This window comes from Biomphalaria glabrata, chromosome 5 (genome assembly GCF_947242115.1).
Source record: "Biomphalaria glabrata chromosome 5, xgBioGlab47.1, whole genome shotgun sequence".
NCBI classification, from domain to species: Eukaryota; Metazoa; Mollusca; class Gastropoda; family Planorbidae; genus Biomphalaria; species Biomphalaria glabrata.
The window spans coordinates 5,394,603-5,413,305 of NC_074715.1; the positions used below are offsets into that span (position 1 = coordinate 5,394,603).

Below are 18,703 nucleotides of genomic sequence, written 5' to 3' on the forward strand. Positions count from 1 at the left end.
GCCGGCCTTACTAATTGCGTGGCCCAATTAAATGGATGCTTGCGAGGCCCCTCTTCTATTGTTTTTTTTTTACAATAACAACTATTATTATTAATTAAATCTTTATATCAACATGTATTATACAAAATGCATATGAAGCAACTAAAATGCAATAGACTTCAGTGGGTTAATTAAAGTTACGTCAATCGTGCGATAATCTAAATATTTTTATCCTATTATGCAAGTGGGCAAACGTTTTAAGGGACTACATGGCATCTTGTAAATTGTTACAGGTATGGCCCTCGGTCCAAATTTAGGTATCACTAAATTACAATCAAACAATTTTAACTTGTGTCTTTGCCTCTTCAGGCTGACTACAGACTTCTCTATGAGGTATTAGAGAGATACAGTGAAACGTCCAGCCAATACACTAACGTAGGGGACAAGTTTCTCAAAGAAATGTTGTGACTCAGTCTGTGAGAACTATAGTGATGGGCAATCTGTTTTATATTCTTAGTAATTTATTCTTCATTTTGTACTTTATATGAATGTTATGTTTTTATTCTTTAGACTATTTTTTTGAATAACTGTTATATATATATATATATATTGTATCTCTTAAAGAGAAGAGAAAGGCCCATTAAATTGTACATCTATTTCATTGTTTTTTTACATTACTTGTATGCTTTTAGCAACAAAGTGCAAACCTGTTCATCAAATTTTTAAGCGATAGACTTGTTTTATTTCTAAATATAAATACTAGTTTTAGCCTTCTATAAAGCCTTCATTTTTAGATGCTGTGCTGACATAATTGTTTATATCATAATTAATTTTCGGCAATTAATAAACTATTTTTAGACAAAAAAAATTCTTTGTCTACTTCCAACTGAATTACGTTAGATGTGTCCGTCGTCTGTTAGAATGTTTGTTTTCAATAATTCAGATGTTTATCATTCATATTAAAATAATTAGTGGCATTCAGGGGCGGACTGGGTGTCTAAATCGGCCCTTGCATTTCTATACAATCCAGCCCCCAATATACATGTCATATGAGGGGCACTGAATGATGCATATCCTCAAAATTATTATGCTAGGTTTGATAATGTGATGAAAACATAATGCATTTTAACTTATAGGTAGCCTGCATGGTTAGCTATATGAGCAATTTACTTAATGATTTTTAAGTTATCTGGTAGGTACCTAGACACTTTTTTTTCTTTTTGATAAAATATGGTTGAAACTTCATTAAATGTCAAACCACTTTTCCATTTCAGTTTTTTTTAATTAGAATTAGAGCATGATGAAAACTTACAGCCTTTTCAGTGGGTGGAATTATCCCTCCCTGATGGGCCAAAGAGTCTGCAATAGTGTTGCCAATCACATCTATGTGCTAGAATTTTAACGTAGTTAGATGAATGACTTAGCTTAGTGGCATTGGGGTCTACTAGTTTCAAGCGTATGTCTGGGGTCATTGGGCGACACCAAGGGGGAAGGGGATGAGCGTTGAATGTTTTGTCGGTTGTAGGAGAGGCCAGCTTCATCAGATAGTCTAGTGGCATGATGCATCTGGATACGTCCTCAGCATCTTCTTCATCTCCAACTATCCACTAGTTTTCTAGCTGGAAGGTATTCATTCAGCCTTTGATATAGCTAAAAGCAAGTCAGCACTGATTTTTCCCTCCTAAAGTTTAGTGGACATCACTAAATTACAACCAAACCAATTAGCCATTATTTCAACCGCATTTACTGGGCTTGTCATAAAGTAAAGTTCCCCTTTCAGACCTTGTGGTCTATAGAGAGATGATGTAAAGGTCATCTGTTCTTGTGGGCCACGGTTGACGAGGATGTGTTATGGCCAGCACAACGACCAACCGCCTAATGTCAGGTACCTTATAGAGCTGGGTGGACTCAGAGGCGCCCGAAGATCCCGAAATTAAAAATCCCAGTCTTCACCAGGATTCGAACCCCGGACCCCAGTACCGAAATTTTATTATAAGTTTCGATTTTTTTTTTTAAGAATCGACAAATATTATAGTGTTGATAACCCTCTAATAAATGATGAGCGACTGAAGTGGTGAGCTAGCCGAACAAACCAGAGAGACGCCTCTGACAATTTTTTCTTGCCATAATAAACACAGCACAAACTTTGGCATTGATATGGATAAATCAAGTTCTAATGCTGGTGTTTTTTTTCTTTTCAGTTATTATCCATTCCTTTCAGCACTAAACTTTAACAGAAAATGTTAATCTCTAAACAGAGTTTACATACACACTATATATATTTCTGTTTCAACAGTGTCGTTTTTTATAATGTTTACATTTCTTAAAAGAATTCTTCATTACATATAGGCAGTTAAACTTTGAGTGTATATGTATGTGTACGAACGTTGTCAAATCTAAAGTTAGTTGTCAATGTATAGTACTAGCATGCCATGAGGTTAAAAGATAACCTCGAGATAGAGAACGGGTTCTACTGTGAGTAATTTTTTGCTCAAGGGACTGCCCTCCACCTATTAATAATCTTAATGTTTTTTTTCTTTAGCGCGACTTTCATGCTTATTGCATAGTCAGTGGGCTATGGTTCAATTACTATTGTAATCCAGTAGGGGATGAAGAATATGGGAGTAGGTTTTCGAGCTGCCCTTTCAAAACAAATATTTTTAAAAAGTTGCTGAGTCTGAATTTGAACTCGAGGTCTCGAGCCTCCATAAGTGAAAGCCGACACGCTAGCCACTAAACTATGCAATAACGTATAAAAATAGAAGTTTTAATATTTTTAGTCGACGACCTAATTCTCTACACAAGGCCTTACTCCCCTTAGCAAGTGCTGTCTCTATATAACGCAAAATTAAATAGTCACGACTAGTAGATCAAATAAGTTGTCAATTTTTCAATTGATTCATGTCTGTTCTTCTACATGAGTAATTGTGCAAACGATCAACGTTCGACTAGATATGAGATTAGGAAGTGGTAGAAATAACGTCTACAAAATAGTGCCAGTTAATGGACAGACAGAGTTGAAATAAGTTTTGTAAATAGTATCAGATACTAGTACGGTAGAGAGGATTACAGAGCCTAAATCAATATTAAATTTAAATAATGTAACACATGTTTTGTGTAAATAAAAAACATAAAAATCATAAAACTTTTTTAAAAAGGAAAATGTTTACTTAACGCGGTGAAGCGCTATGTAGACCAGAGCACGATATTCTGAAGAAAAGTCACATTTAAATATAAGCAAATGTTAAATAGTCTAAAGAATCTTTACCAAATGTTGGAGATAACACGTCTTCGTAACTTCACTGAGTATGCTAATACATTGATTTTATGTATTTGTGTAAAAGTAAAATATTCCCTCTCTCTCCTTCTTTCTGTCTCTTTGTCCCTCTCTCTCTCTCTCTCTCTCTCTAATGTTATCGAGTTCTGTTTTTTTTTTCTTTCTATCTCAACCAGGAAGTTAAAAATGTATTGAGTTTGTTCTCTACTAGAAACATCAAACTTAATATCCATGCTGTAGTTACTTCATAGTGCATTACATTGTTAAGGTAAGAATGTGAATATGTCAAACTTTGAAAATTCAACTGAAGGATATTTAGCTGTAAGAAATAGTTTCTATATCATTATTCCCAAAATGTTTCCATTGAAGCCTTCACTGATTTAGTTTAACTAGCCGAAACTCAAAGATATCTTTTAAGGATCATGTAGTAAGTAATCAAATGTTCTCAAGTTTATTTCGTTACAAAAAATTAAGCTTTTTGTTTTATTTATTCTCGGCAAGAGGATTTTCCATAGACATAAATAAATATAGACTGGCCAATTAAAGAGTTTTATGAAACGAAAATTTGTGACTTGCAATTTTGTGTACTTTATTATACAGCATTTATGAGCAGTAAAAAAGTTAAGTATTCATATCTATTTCAGCCATAACCTATATAAGTATTACATTATTTGCTCTAGTGTTTTTTTAAATCTCTAAGAATGAAGATCATGCAATTCATAATTCGGAAATCCGAATACAATAGATATACATGTTTTCAAGTTACATGAAGTTACTTCCTTCGGCCAGTCTATATTTATGTATGTCTATGGGCTTTTCATAATAAAATCAACTAAAAACTTCAATTCTAATACGCATAGGCTTAAGTAAATAAATACATTAGTCAATATTATATACACAAGTGATGCCCAAAATACGGCCTGCGACATGGTTTTAGTACAAAGTGTATTGTTACGATTCTGTCCTACTCAGGCCTTCTGAAAACACTGCTAAACACAACACAACACATCAACACATCAAGAACTTGACAACAAGGCTCAAAAAAATCTGGTACTTTAATAATGGTCAAATCAAACAGCCATACGACACCATTGGCAACACAATCAACTGCTACAACTTTAGACCGTATAACACTGTACTAAACTCATAACTCTACTGTCACTTCCTGGACTCGTACGTTTCACTGGAGGACTGCACCAGGACCGACTTCATGGCTGACTAACAGTCCCGGTCTCAACGCTCTCCGGTCTTCAACTGCCGCTCTTTTACACAGTGTCTCTGGTCTGCGCAGGCTTATGATCAGATGACCATAACACGGGCGCAATTCACGTGCAAAGTTCATGCCAGTACTGTCCCTTGCCTTTCAATATAGCACGCTAAACTGTATTACTGGCCTGTGTCACATATGTCAGCTGAACACACACAGTTAACCCTTTTGCGTCGCGATTAGGGTTATAACAGTATAAAATTACCCCCCCCCCCCATTCCGTTGAAAAATGTATCTTGACTTTTCTCTGATGCATTGGTACCATGACATTTAATATTTGTGCGTTTACAAAATGGGAAATAATAGAGCCGAGGAAACTACAAGTTGATTCAGAATTTAGAACCTACCAGGAAAAGTGAACGGATTTTTACTTGCTTGCGAACCGTAATAATAAGCCAACATATTTGATTTTTTTAAAGAAAAAAAGTCTGTTAAAAAAAAGAACACATAAGCTGCGTTATAAAACAATATGGCGGCATTCTTGGTTAAGGCGCAAATAAAAGTATTGTTGAACTTGGAAATTGGAGAATCGATGGGAATATTTATCAAGAGGAGACAAAAAAATGAGTCGTTTGTAGAGATAGCTACAATGCTGTCACATTTACATTTCATTTAGAGAAGTTAAGTAATTTTCTGACGCGTTAAAAAAATGATAACATCAAATATTCCATTAATTAATGTAAATTTTAATAAAATTGTTTCAGGTCAATTTCATTTCGTTTTTGTACATTTTCAGTCATGTGGCGGGTGTCGGAAATTAAAAAGGTCCGCAGGTCGAATTAGGCTGAGCATCACTGCTATATACTATATACACATTCTAAATTGAGTGCATTCACTTTTATTCGTAATTTTAAAGTGTTTATGTTCAAAGATCTACACAATAAGCTTATCATCATCAAACTCGATTTGAGTGAGGGGCTAGAGAGGCTAAAATCCTTTCTTGCAAAGCCCTGGACAGCAAGCCTGTTGTATTGAGTAGTGCATACACGTCACCATACAGGTCGATAATTTTTAGTTTCCCAGGCCTGTCCAGACGGAGATCAGCAAGTCTGGGGCAGTCAAACAGAATCTAAGATACGGTTTCCTCTTCTTCCCCGCAGCGCGGGCACCGTGAATCAAAATTTGGCCATAGACGTGAGAAATATGAGCAAACAGAACAGTAACCTATCCTGCACTGTACTATAATAGCTTGCTCAGGCCTGGACAGCCTCCACCACGGGGAAGTGCGGTCAGGGCGCCTCATGCGCTCCCAGACTCCGCGGGCTTTTTGGGACTTGTCCCAGCACTCAAACCACTTTTCCATTTCTGTTTTTTTAAATTATAGCCAGAGCATGGTGGAAACTTACAGCCAGTTCGGTGGGTGGATTTGTCCTCCATAGTGGGCCAAGGAGTCTGCTATAGTGTTGCCAGTCACACCTATGTGACTCGGTACCCACTGCATTATTACAGGGGTGCCATAGCGTTGCCTTATGCTCGCCGAGTTGAGAGTCAATGACTTTTAGGGCTTCACAGACTGCCATGGTCTCCGCATCAAAACTGCAAACACTACCACATGGTCCAAAGATTTTGACTGGGTCAGAGACAAGAAAGTCGATGTAGGCTCTATAGCCTGCTCTTCCACTATCTATCAATACCGACCTATCAGTATATGCAAAAATGGCCCTGGGCTGAAGGCGCTAATGGTCTCCAGAGCTAGGATTTGAAGGTCGTTAGAAGAATGACTTAGCTTAGTGGCATTAAGGTCTACTAATTTCAAGCGTATGTCTGGGGTCGTTGGACGACACCAAGGGGGAAGGGGGTGAAAACGTTGAATGTTTTGTCGGTTGGTGGAGAGGCCAGCTTTATCAGATAGTCTAGTGGCATGATGCATAAAAGACTTTATTTGGATACGTCTTCTGCATCTCCAACCATCTACTAGCGTGGTCGAGAGACTAAGTGCGCTTGAACTTGGCTTGGCTTGTCTACGTATGATGGGGGCTGGAGGTTCGACACCCGACTCGAGCAGAGTTGTGTTTACTGAGCGGCTTAAGGTAGCATGGAAAACCTTCTCCCAGACACCCCTTCCACCCACTGGTCCACAAATGAGATTGGACCATAGCACTCTGAGCATGCTATAAGCATGAAAGTAGCGCTTTATAAAAGCCATAATTTAATTTTAATTTAATACCTCTCAAAGCAAGTCAGCACTGACCTTTCCCTCCTAAGGTTTAGTGGACCTACATTAGCCATTATTTCAGCCGCATTCACTGGACTTGTCCTAAAGGTTCCACAGGCAAATGTTAGTGCTTGGGACTGTATTTTATCAAGATGTTCAAGAGCTGTCTTAGAGCCATAGATTTGCACTAATCTGTAATCTATCTGTGATCGACTGCTCCTAAATCAATGATCGGAGCATGTCTGCTCGGGCTCCCCACTTCGTGGATGCCAGCGTCCGCACAATGCAAAGTTTCCCTGAGGCCTTTCTTTCAACTTCCCCCCCCCCCCAAAAAAAAAAAAAGAATAAAAATGAACGAATACAATTTCGTTGTTGTGTCAATATATTTTAGCCGATCTCGAAAGCGGACAATCCACTATTAGTTTTGTGTGGACTATCCGTTCGTCCTTCCGTCTCTAAAAATACAAAAGATGTTGAAAATTTGATATCAGAATATTTTAGATCATGCTTAGTTTGGTGCGAAGGTTAGTTGTTGTTTTTTTGTGTGTGTTTTTTTTTCTGAAAACGAACCATTTAATTTTAAAAATTAAATATACAAGTATTGTTTAAGATACAAATACACCATTTTATAACTATTCAGTATAGCTAGTAAAACAAATTCTGTCTACAAACATCTGGACTTACCTCACACTTATGTAAGATTGTTCTTTATTGATTTCTCATCAGCTTTTAATACTATACAACTTCATTTACTCATTGAAAAAATGAAAGCGTTGAAGATTAGTCCATACATAATGCTATGAGCTAATTAATTTTTGATTTAAAAACCTCAGAGTGTAAGGGTAAACAATGTTATATCAAATGCACGCATAGTTAACACAGGGGCGCCCAGGGGCTGTGACATCGCCATTGTGGTTCATTTTGTACACCATGTGACAAGTCAAAAACTCGCTGTCAGAGTCACTCAAATTTATCACAGCATTAATTATTACTTTTCATTATTTATTTATTTTATTTTAATTATTTCTCCATCCTACCCCTAAATTATTCACCCGCCACACCTTTTCCTCTCTACCAGGCTAGACTTAGTCCACCACCTTGGAGAAAATTAGGCCAGTCCTTTCATTTATCTTCCCTTGACCGGGGCAAAGATACGCTCAGACTCCTTGATCTCATCGGCAGGATGTCTGACGCCGCAATTGACTCCCCCCCCCCTTTCTTGGGTGGAAGGTAGGTCACTCCCCCCCCCCCACGTCTCTCTTTGATCTAAGAGATTACACGGGTCAACACACCGCGTGATACTCCAAGGTGCGGCTCAAGTCTCCTTCACCCACGTGTAAGATAATTCTTAGCCTAGGACATTTCCGGTGTCCGCCCACACTTTTCAGGCATATATATATAGTAAACCAACTCAAATCACCCTCTCTTTCTCATTCGAGCTGAGCTATCGAGTCTGGACTATATCACTTATTCTTTCTCCTAGAGGAATACCTGGTGGTAAGCCGAACTTAATCACAAGTTCCATCTTAATTACTCTGTGTATATTTCCATTGGATTTTATCATGTGTATTTTGCTTAGTTCATTTATATTTAATTAGTGCATTGTGTATTTCTCACTGGCGTAAGTAGAAAACATAAACATGTTCTATGTATTTATTTGTGTACTGCATTAATCTATTAATGCTACGTTGCTCAATTGATCGTTGATGCAACCATGTATATATTTGTACATCTTATTTTATTTCCTTTATCTCGGTTGGCCGCCTTGATAATTTTACTAGCGCACTGATACTGCGTCTAGTGAAGAGATATGAATTACCCCCCCCCCTTCTTTGTGTATTGAATTATCTCCCCTGTAGTCATTTCACTCTTACGAGAGTTGCGCCCTCTCCATTCAAGCGCGCTCCATTGTTCTCGACCCACGGTCATATGTAAACAAACCATCTAGGTCGCTGACCTCCGCCCATTCACCCCCCTCCTTTTTCTTTCTCTATCCACCTGTGTTGTTTATTTGAGACTATTATTTCCCCTTCTATGTACATTCTTATATTATTATTTCCCCTTTTATGTACATTTTCTATATTGCCACTATCTGCCATCTATTCTCCAAATCCCATTTGTCATCATCTCCCCTTTATGCTCTAAAGCAATTTTACCAATCTGACGAATGCACCTCAGTCGAGGGCATCGATAAGATGCATAAGAGACATGTCCTAACTTGTCTTTATTTATCCGCAGCCTCCCTCAGGTGTCTGCCTATTTATCGGATCACTTACCTGCCTATTTGCCTACTGGCCTATCTATGTGCTTAGTGCTAATCAGCGCTGCACTTGCCTAGTTGCTATCAAGAATCACCTATTGCCTATTTGCCTACTGGCCTATCTATGTGCTTAGTGCTATTCAGCACTGCACTTGCCTATTTATTCATTGGATCAACGATCTATTTACCCGCGTCTGTGCTTAGTGCTATTCAGTACTGCACTTGCCTACTGAGATCTACTCAACTTTACCACTTGACGCTATCGGCATTGCCCGCCTATTCGACAGCCCACCTGTCAAGCTATTAGGTGCGACGTCCCTATAGACCAGATCTGTGTGAGACGTCATAGCTACGCCAACCCTCTGCAACTCACTGGACATATCCTGTTACCTACACTGCCCACGGCAGATCAGCTCTGCCCGCAGTAACCTTGTGCCCACGGTATCCGGCCACCCGCCATACTGTGCCCACTACAGATACTAGAACTTGGGACTGAGACTCCACAAGAACTATATCGCCGGCGTCCCTCTATCCGCTAGAGCGCCACCTCCAGCTGCAGAACCTCAAGCCAGGACACAGCCAGCTGCGACATCAACAGGACAACCAGCTAAGTCAGAGGACAAAGTGACATACTCTCTTATTAGGTGCAAGAGTGATGATTAAAGCTAGTATATTTTAGAGATAGAAGCAAACCCTCCCCCTTTTTATTCTTATATGTATATTTATGTAGTAAATAAATATCCTTTATTTTAACTTTTGTATCTATCTTTCATTGCTTTGTCTCGTTGCGTGTCTGCTCCCGATTCATATGCTGATAAGTGGGGGTGTGATTGCTTTCAAAAATAATCATCCCCTAGACATAAAACGTGCCAAACACACGTCACATTTCCCCACCTGTCACACACCAATGATTTTCAATCCGATAGTCCTTTTTGCTCCACAAAATTCGCTGATGATGCGGCTCTTCTTCGGTGAGCTCAGACATAAATGAGTATTTCAGAGAAATAGAACACATCGAAAAATACTGTACTGTAAAAATATTTTTTTTACTATTAAATGCTAGTAAAAACATGAAATGTTAATCAATTTTCGTAGGGAAAAAAAGGAAAATAATATTGTTTCTCTAGCTGGAGAGACTATTGAATAGAGTTACAATGTTTTGTTTGGTGTAATGCACAAATTGTAAGACAAATTTCCATTAGGACAATAAAGATTATTATTATTATTATATTTAAACGGTATTATGTGAAAGAAACTTTTTTCTTTCTAGAATAATGTTATATAAAAAATATTTGTACTACTGCCCTAAGTGTTTTCTTTTTAGCAAGCTACCTCAGGAAGTGGTTTTAAAATCAAAATACTCTGGAGAGGGTTGTTTTTTTAGGGAAAACCAAACAAATGATGTACTATTTCATGTATTCGGTGTACAAAAAAAAAGATGGTTTTATAAGAGGGTTTTTTTTTTTTTTTTTACAAAGCTTATATCAACTCTCTCTGTCTGTGTGTCCACGCTATTACTCCCACAACAAATCTCGGATCAAACTGAAATTTGGCACAATTATTTCTTATATCTGACAAAACAAGAATCAATTTTAAAAAAGAGATTACCAATTAGTTTTTAACTTTTGTTAATAAATTATTTTGTTTGGTATCTCGAACAAGATATTGTAATTGACTGAAGTCAATATATAGGGTGCGTCAAAAAAATGTATACGCACTTTGAACTGTCATAGACAATTTATTTCCCGTTCTACAATGCTCAATTTATTGACATGGAAAGCTTAATGTCCAATGGGAAAAATAAATGTGATTAATGCGAGTAATGTTCAAACTGGTGGCCTTCAGCATCAGTAATTGCAATATCGCGGACCTGCGTTTGAGTTTTGAGGAGCGGAAGCAGATAATTAAGTGGTACTGGAAGTTTGAGAATGTTGCTGCGGTTCGAAGACAGTGGAGACTTGAGTATGGTACAGAACCAGCTTCAAGGTTAACAATTACACGTCAACGAGACACATTCGAAATTCATGGAACAGTGTGTGATGTGCATAAAGGTCGATCAGGGCGTCCTCGTACAGGTACAAGTGATGAGTCCACAACTGCGGTCTTGGAAATGTTTCAGCGTTCACCTCAAAACTCGTCAAGGCAAGCGTCACGTGAGAGTGATGTAAGTGCTAGTAGTGTGCTTCGCATTCTGAGGAATGAGATTCAGGCGGTGTGCGCAGAAATCTTAGTGGACACTTTGGTACGATGTACGGAATCAGTGTTGACTCGTACTCAGCAATGTATTGATGCTGAAGGCTAACAGTTTGAACATTACTCATGTTAATCACATTTATTTTACATTAAGCTTACTATGTCCAGAAATTTAGCATTGTAAAACGGGAAATAAATTCTCTATGACAATTTAAAGTGTGTATACATTTTTTGACGCACCCTGATATACTGAATTAGTCTCCTTTATAGGTCGTCTTCTGAGTCTTACTGAGCACAAAAATGAAAAATAGGACGAGGCTATAGAAACAATTTATAGTTATACAAGCTTCCATGTTTATAAGCTCTCCAATAGCAGAATGGTTAGCGTGATTGAAAAGACTGAGTAGGCTTGAGACTTGAGTTCAAATTCAAGTCATCCCCCCTTTTTTATTTTTATAAATGCTTTTTTATTGTTATCCTAGATCTATTTCAAATTTAGTTACATGATTGATCCAAACTAATTGATACAAGTACACCTAATGTAAGCTTTGTTGTTTTTTTTTAAAGTGTTTTGTTTTTCAGAAATGATCAGATCTACCTTGAACTTTACATTTTTTCTCATTGTCTTTTGGTATAAATTTCAACCAGGTAACAGATTTTTAATTTACATTAGTAAAGTAAGTTTAAGGTCATAGCGAAAGTATTTCATTAATCAATAAGATTTATTACTTCATAACAATGTTTTTGCAGCAAATGGTGTTTGTGATAAAAAATGGTTCGGTAACAATTGTCAGTACAAATGTCATTGCCAGAACACTGACTGTGACACCAATGGAGACTGTGTCGCTCCTTCAACTTGTGAGAGAGGATGGTTTGGTTATAAATGTCAATACAGTAAGTGGATTAAAGAATATTTTTTGCGTTCTGAGCTTTACAAATTCATTTTCTTTGAATCTCTATCGCAGTTTTTTTCTCTTAGTAAGAAGAGCGCATATAAAAAAAATAATGTAAGGAATTGAACGGGAAAATACACATTGTCAGATTTAGTCTAATAATGAAGGAGACGGCAATGAACAATATATTATGCTAGGGATATTCGAGGTAAATATAGTGCTTGTAATCTTTATTGGGAATGATTGTTGTAATTCTCTTAGTTTTAAGTAAGACATCTTTTTTTTCGTTACAAAAAAGTAGTCAACATAATGATGTACCCACTAGCGGACTCAGGGGGGGGGGGAGCGGTAGGGGCGATGGCCCCCCCCCTCCCACCTAAAGGAGGAAAGCGGACGAGTTTTAGTAAAGAAATTACACAATGTCTATTCGAATTTATTAGTTATGTTAATAATATATACTAATTATTTTACTAATTAGTAAATTTAAATAAAAAAAGGGTTGTACCATGACAAACCAATATTTTTTTTTTATTTTAATTAAGAATTTACAAAATAAAATAAAAAAACTCTCACTAATATAAATTATATATGCTTTGAATAAAATTCTTAGATCGAGTCGCCTCGCTGCTATTCTTTAATGCAAAATGCAAAAATTAGCAGAAATTATAAAAAGGAGTAAAGATTAATAATTTTCTATCAACTGCCCCATCCAATTTCCAGACGAAAACATAACAGAATAGTCAAATGTGGCGACAGAGTTTATGCAATTGCACATAATCTAATATATAAATCTCTTCGTCGCTCAAGAGTTTGGAGGAGAAGAAGAAGTAAAGGAAAGATCACTCTCTTATTTTTTGTGGATAGTCACCCCACGAAAAAACAAGAGGGGGGTGGAGAACAAGTATTCACCAGTTACTACGGATGGCTGCCTGGTCGTGCGGTTTACGCGCTGGACTCTCGTTTACATTTATCAAACCCTGCCCGTCTCATCCCCCTTCGTCCTACAACTCTGAAGGAACATCCGAAACATGTAAAACATTTTACAAACAAAAATTTTACAAACACTAAATAGCAGCGCCGGACTTAACTATTGTGGGGCCCTATGCGTAACGGATTTCGTGAAACAAAGTTTGGTAACGGAAGCGGATAATACGTGAAATTTAAGAGTTTGTATTAGAAAATAAATTTGTCTTTGCATTTTATTCATTCTTTACTACGTACAGAATTACTTTACGAGCCTTGCGTGTAGCAAAGTCATACAGTATATCATAAGAATTATGTTTCCTACCTAGATCACGCTCAATAGCAAAAATTACCAGATGTTTTAATCTATCTTTAACTATTGTTGACCTCAAGTAGTTCTTCATTAGTTTGAGGTGCGAGAAGCTTCTTTCACCAGATTACACAATAACGGCTAATGCATAATGCCGTTTTTATTTATCGCGCGTAGGATTGGGGTTTTCCATATTAAATGACACCCCAAAATGACAATTTTTGTCTATATATTTCATGAGATTTGTATGAGTTTTCTAAAGATTTTTTATGATTTCCGAGATTTCCAAGACTTTTTCATATATTCAGCAATTTCAGGAGATTTCCAGGAGCTCCTGGCAAATTAGGCGGCCGCGGGAAATCTGTTATAAGTTATAAAATGGTTTTAATTTATATCTAGAATTAGCGCGGGTCCTATGAAAGTGTGGGGCCCACTGCGGTCAGATAGGTTGCAGTGGCCTATGGCCGGCCATGCCAAATAGCGGCGTATCTTACGCCGTGGGTTGACTATATATGTATAACAATTAATCTACTCTGTATTCACCCGTCACTAAATAACAGGGCCGAACATTGTGGGGCCCTATGCGAAACGGAATTCACGGGGCCCAGTTTGGGTAGGAATACGGATTATAAGTGAAAATTAAGATTTTATATTAGAAAATACATTCGTCTTTGCATTTTATTCATCCTTTACTACGTACAGAAATACTTTAATGTGTAGCGAAGTCAAACGGTATATCCTAAAAATTCTATTTCCTACATAGATCACGTTTAATAGCAAGAATTACCAAATGTCTAGAAAGGGGTGAGCTTCAATTAATATGTTGAGCTCAAGTTTCAATGTTTGGAACCATGGAGGAGTGCAGGAAATGTTAAAAAGCAACAGAAAAGTTATTTAACAGATGTGAATAACATTCACTAAATTTATGTGGTCAACATTCTTATTAAGAAAATGTTTCTTGCCTTATATTTGTGTGTACAATTGAAAGAATTTTTGTATCGTTCTGAAATTGAAGCCACTAAAGGCGCAGCTTAAGATTTCTTGACATGTGTCATTTATTTTAATGTCTTTGCTTTATTATTTTTTTTTTATGAGAAGATGTACTAGAAGGCCAAAAATTGACAATTGTACTCTTAAACTTTTGACATAGTGTTGACCTATTAAACCTTTTCTTTACGAAAAGCATAACACGTTAGCTAAAAACCAACAACATTGTGATTCAATAAAAAAAACAAAATTCCAAAGAAAGTTTGTGTTATCATACACTCAGAGGCGGCCCCCGTCGGATCCACCTATTCGCAAGGAATATTCAAGATGCGATTTTATTTTGATTGTCAAAAGTAATAATGTTTAAAAGATTCATTTACCGTTGAATTTTTTTTTTCTGTTTTACATGTTTCGGATTTTCCTTCAAAGTTAAAGATAATTAACTTCCTTGTCCAAACCTCCCTCTGGACGACGGGGGATGGCAGCGAGCAGTGTATAAACCCGGGACCGTCGAGATGTTCAGTCAAGCACGCTAACCACACGAACCAGGCATTGCTGTTAACTTAATAACAAACTTGTTATAAACTAATAGCCTATTATTGATAAAGAAATATATTACACATTACGGCATGACAATTACCGGATCTGTACAATATGTCAGACGAGCGATTATAGATAATCTTTCAGTATGGATTTGTAATTGAAAACAAAGAAGACGAAAAGAACAGATATCGTAGTGCTTGTACTTCCATGTCTCAGCACAGTTAATAATAATAAATATAATAACAATAAATCTCATTTGTGGACCAGTGGGGGTATCTAAGAGAAGGTTTTCCGAGCTGCCAACGGAATAAAATAAACGATAATTAGATTTTGTAACGTTTTAGCTAGAAAATTAAGTGTTGTGTAAGAGAGAAGTGAAATTTTACATAAATAGAGTTACAATATTTTTCATTAAAAAGTCCGGAACAACCTATTTTGGTACATGGGACGTAGATTATATGTTTTATTTTGGTAAATGGGAAGAAGATTATTTGTTTTATTTTGGTAAATGAGAAAAAGATTATTTGTTTTATTTATTAGAAGAGGTATTTCAAACAGTTATTTGGCGTTAGTAGATTTTTCATATAAAATTTTTGGCGAAGATTTGTAAAAAAATTAAAGTAATGTAGGTCGATTTCTTTTTCAAAACAAAATTCGGAACATTCTTTACCGATTAAAAAACTTTTGTTATGTTTTAGCATGAAAATTAAATGTAAAATAACTCTAAAAAGAGATTTTCAATAATCGTTTCTAGTAAATTATTTTCTGGTTTTAAAAGTCTTAACAACGTTTAGTCGATATTTTTGAAAAAATAAAGTCATTTGACATACATTTTTTTTCATATGAAAATACGGAACAATTTGATATCGACAATTAAACTATAGTGACGTATTGTCAAAGAATATAAGTGTAATATTAGTCAATTATGCGATTTATAACAATCATTTAACATAATTAATTTTTTATAAATCAATATTCGGAACAACTTTATAATTAATGAAATTTAAGTCAATAAAGAGATTTTAGTTAAGCATTTATATGCTATTTACATTTTTAAGCATGAAAATTAAATGTAATATAAGTTAGAAGAGCAAACAAACATTCGTTGGCATTGATTTGTTTTTCACAAAAACATCCGGAACAATTTTTATAGATACTTAAACCAACTGAGATGTTTCAAAATGAACATTAAAGGTTAAATCAGATTTTCATTAGCTTTTAGAGTTGTTCTTTTTTTATTTTAACGTGACGGACAGACCGACCAACAGACAAAACGCAACGCATGCAAATAAGCGTCTTTTATTCTTTTTATAGTTTTACAGTTTAAAATGTTTGTAATTAAATAACACGGAATGGGGGTGTGGGGGGGGGGGGTAACACACTGAGCTTACCGCACAGGGTGACACTCACTCTAGTGACGCATCTTACGTAAGGGTTAGAGTTTTGAAAAAATCGCTCCCCCCCCCCTCCCCACTCCAAAGTTCTGGATCAGCAAGTGGATGTAGCACAGTTCAACCGCACCAACGTTTCCCTGGAAATCTATTTTAGTACAATAGAAATTCCTCTGTCTATTATGAGAAGCTATCGTATTTACTCGAATGAAAATAATTGTATACAATGTCAAGATTAAGACCGTGACGGTTTATTACTTTGTCTTTTCAAACTTGTTTTGTGATTTTTTTCGTTTTAAACAGTGAGACCTTGACACACTCCAACGTAACAATGTCCAATTTCATAATATGCACTGAACAGGGCCGCCGCTACCTATTACAGATGTATGTGCGCAATGTTTGCTTACCTAAATGTCCCTCGCATAATACAATTAGCCAGGTTAAAATTAGGATTAAGTTTCTTTTCTATTCATTACACTATTTAAATGCAAAGTTAAAATAGAGAATAAAACATCTTATAGGACATGGGGATAAGCCAACGATGCGAATATGAAAGACTAAAAGGAATGGTCTACAAAAAGGGATTTAAATCAAAGAGCGCTTTAGGTGCAGTGTCCAGCTCAGTCTTAATAAATTTTTATTCTAAAAAAAAAAAAAAAAGAGGGGGCCAGCATTTTCTACTTCAGCACGCATGCGTCCACAACGCTCGCGGCGGCCCTGGCATCGAATATTGTTCATCTCTATTCTATAGTGCTAGTTACATAAAATTTATCACAAGCTTTTCAGTTCCATTTCTATACGACATCTTTTAAATACCTTTAAAGTACATTTAAATATAAACAGTATGCTTGCTTTTATTACAGGAGATTTGACTAGTTATATCAATACTACAGAAAATAGATGGCTAATAGATGGAAATGACTCAACATGTAGTGTGGATACAAATTTGACGAGTATATCTGTAACCTTTAATTCATCAATTCCATACACGTGGATGAGACTTGTTTTTAATATAACAGGTAACTTTCTTTCGAGTATTGAACTATTTAGAGTATTAGACTATTTAGAGTATTGGATTAGAGTACTGGACTATTTAGAGTACTGGACTATTTAGAGTATTGGACTATTTAGAGTATTTGACTATTTAGAGTATTGGACTATTTAGAATATTGGACTATTTAGAGTATTAGACTATTTAGAGTATTGGACTATTTAGAGTATTTGACTATTGAGGTAACTTTCTTTCGAGTATTAAACTATTTAGAGTACTGGACTATTTAGAGTATTAGACTATTTAGAGTATTGGACTATTTAGAGTACTGGACTATTTAGAGTATTGGACTATTTAGAGTATTGGACTATTTAGAGTATTGGACTATTTAGAGTATTAAACTATTTAGAGTATTGGACTATTTGGAGTATTAAACTATTTAGAGTATTGGACTATTTAGAGTATTAGACTATTTAGAGTATTAGACTATTTAGAGTATTGGACTATTTAGAGTATTGGACTATTTAGAGTATTAGACTATTTAGAGTATTAGACTATTTAGACTATTGGACTATTTAGAGTACTGGACTATTTAGAGTATTGGACTATTTAGAGTATTGGAGTGGATTAGGGCGCTCGAGAAACCTTTTATTTCTCTCAGCAGATTGAACTGGGAACTTCTTTACATAGAATCCTGTATAGGCATCTCAATGTATGTTAGTAATGATACCATAGTACTAAATGCATAATTTAGTATTTCACTTTTAAGAAAATAACTATTTGAAATTATATAACTGAAAGGGGGCTAGGTGGCTGAGTTGTCAAGCGCTCGCCCAGTTAACCAGGAATTTTGGGTTCGAATCTAGATGAAGACTGAGATTTTCAATTTCGGGATTTTTATGGCACCCTTGAGTCCACCCAACTCTAATAGATACCTGATATTAGTTGGGAAAGTAAAGGTAGTTGGCCATTGTGCACGTACTTTCTCCGACACCCAGTATCGGATCAAGCACTTATTTTGTTTTACCTGATTACCAATAATCAAGAAAATAAATAACCAGTTAGTTAATTAACTATTGGTAGTTAATTTGTTTGATATCCCAAACAAGGGAAAGAAATAGTACTTAACTGAAATGGAGGTATAAGCTTAATTAGTCCCCTTTATATTAGCCTGACGTCTCAGACTTAGTGAACTCGATAGATAAGTATATACATAATATACTCTTCCATGTTCATAGACTCTTCGCTAGCAGAGTGGTTATCAAGTTGGTCTTAGAATTTTGTAGCCCACGAGTTCATTTTTTTTTTAATTTTTATATCTGCCTTTTTATAGTTAGTCTAGATCAGTGATGCTCAACCTAATTCAACCTATTGGCCATTTTGTCTTCCGACACGCGTGTCGCGGGCTACATCAATAAAAAGATACAAAATAGGAAATAGTACTTACATTAAATAATTGGATAATTAAATTCTATAATTTTTTTACGCGTCAAA

At 36.0% G+C, this 18,703-nt stretch overlaps 2 protein-coding genes across 2 annotated transcripts in view; both read left to right on the forward strand.

The window, feature by feature from the left end:
• LOC106051812 (uncharacterized) overlaps positions 1-845 on the forward strand; it is a 92,328-nt gene extending 91,483 nt beyond the window's left edge. Inside the window, exon 31 of the mRNA XM_056028662.1 lies at positions 349-845. Coding sequence (XP_055884637.1) covers positions 349-447 — 99 coding nt within the window. The 3' untranslated portion in view covers positions 448-845. The remainder of the gene's footprint in view (positions 1-348) is intronic.
• A 2,338-nt stretch (positions 846-3,183) lies between these two features.
• LOC106074541 (receptor-type tyrosine-protein phosphatase epsilon-like) overlaps positions 3,184-18,703 on the forward strand; it is a 58,396-nt gene continuing 42,876 nt past the window's right edge. Inside the window, exons 1-5 of the mRNA XM_056028664.1 lie at positions 3,184-3,285; positions 3,433-3,524; positions 11,699-11,779; positions 11,882-12,025; positions 17,082-17,237. Coding sequence (XP_055884639.1) covers positions 11,716-11,779; positions 11,882-12,025; positions 17,082-17,237 — 364 coding nt within the window. The 5' untranslated portion in view covers positions 3,184-3,285; positions 3,433-3,524; positions 11,699-11,715. The remainder of the gene's footprint in view (positions 3,286-3,432; positions 3,525-11,698; positions 11,780-11,881; positions 12,026-17,081; positions 17,238-18,703) is intronic.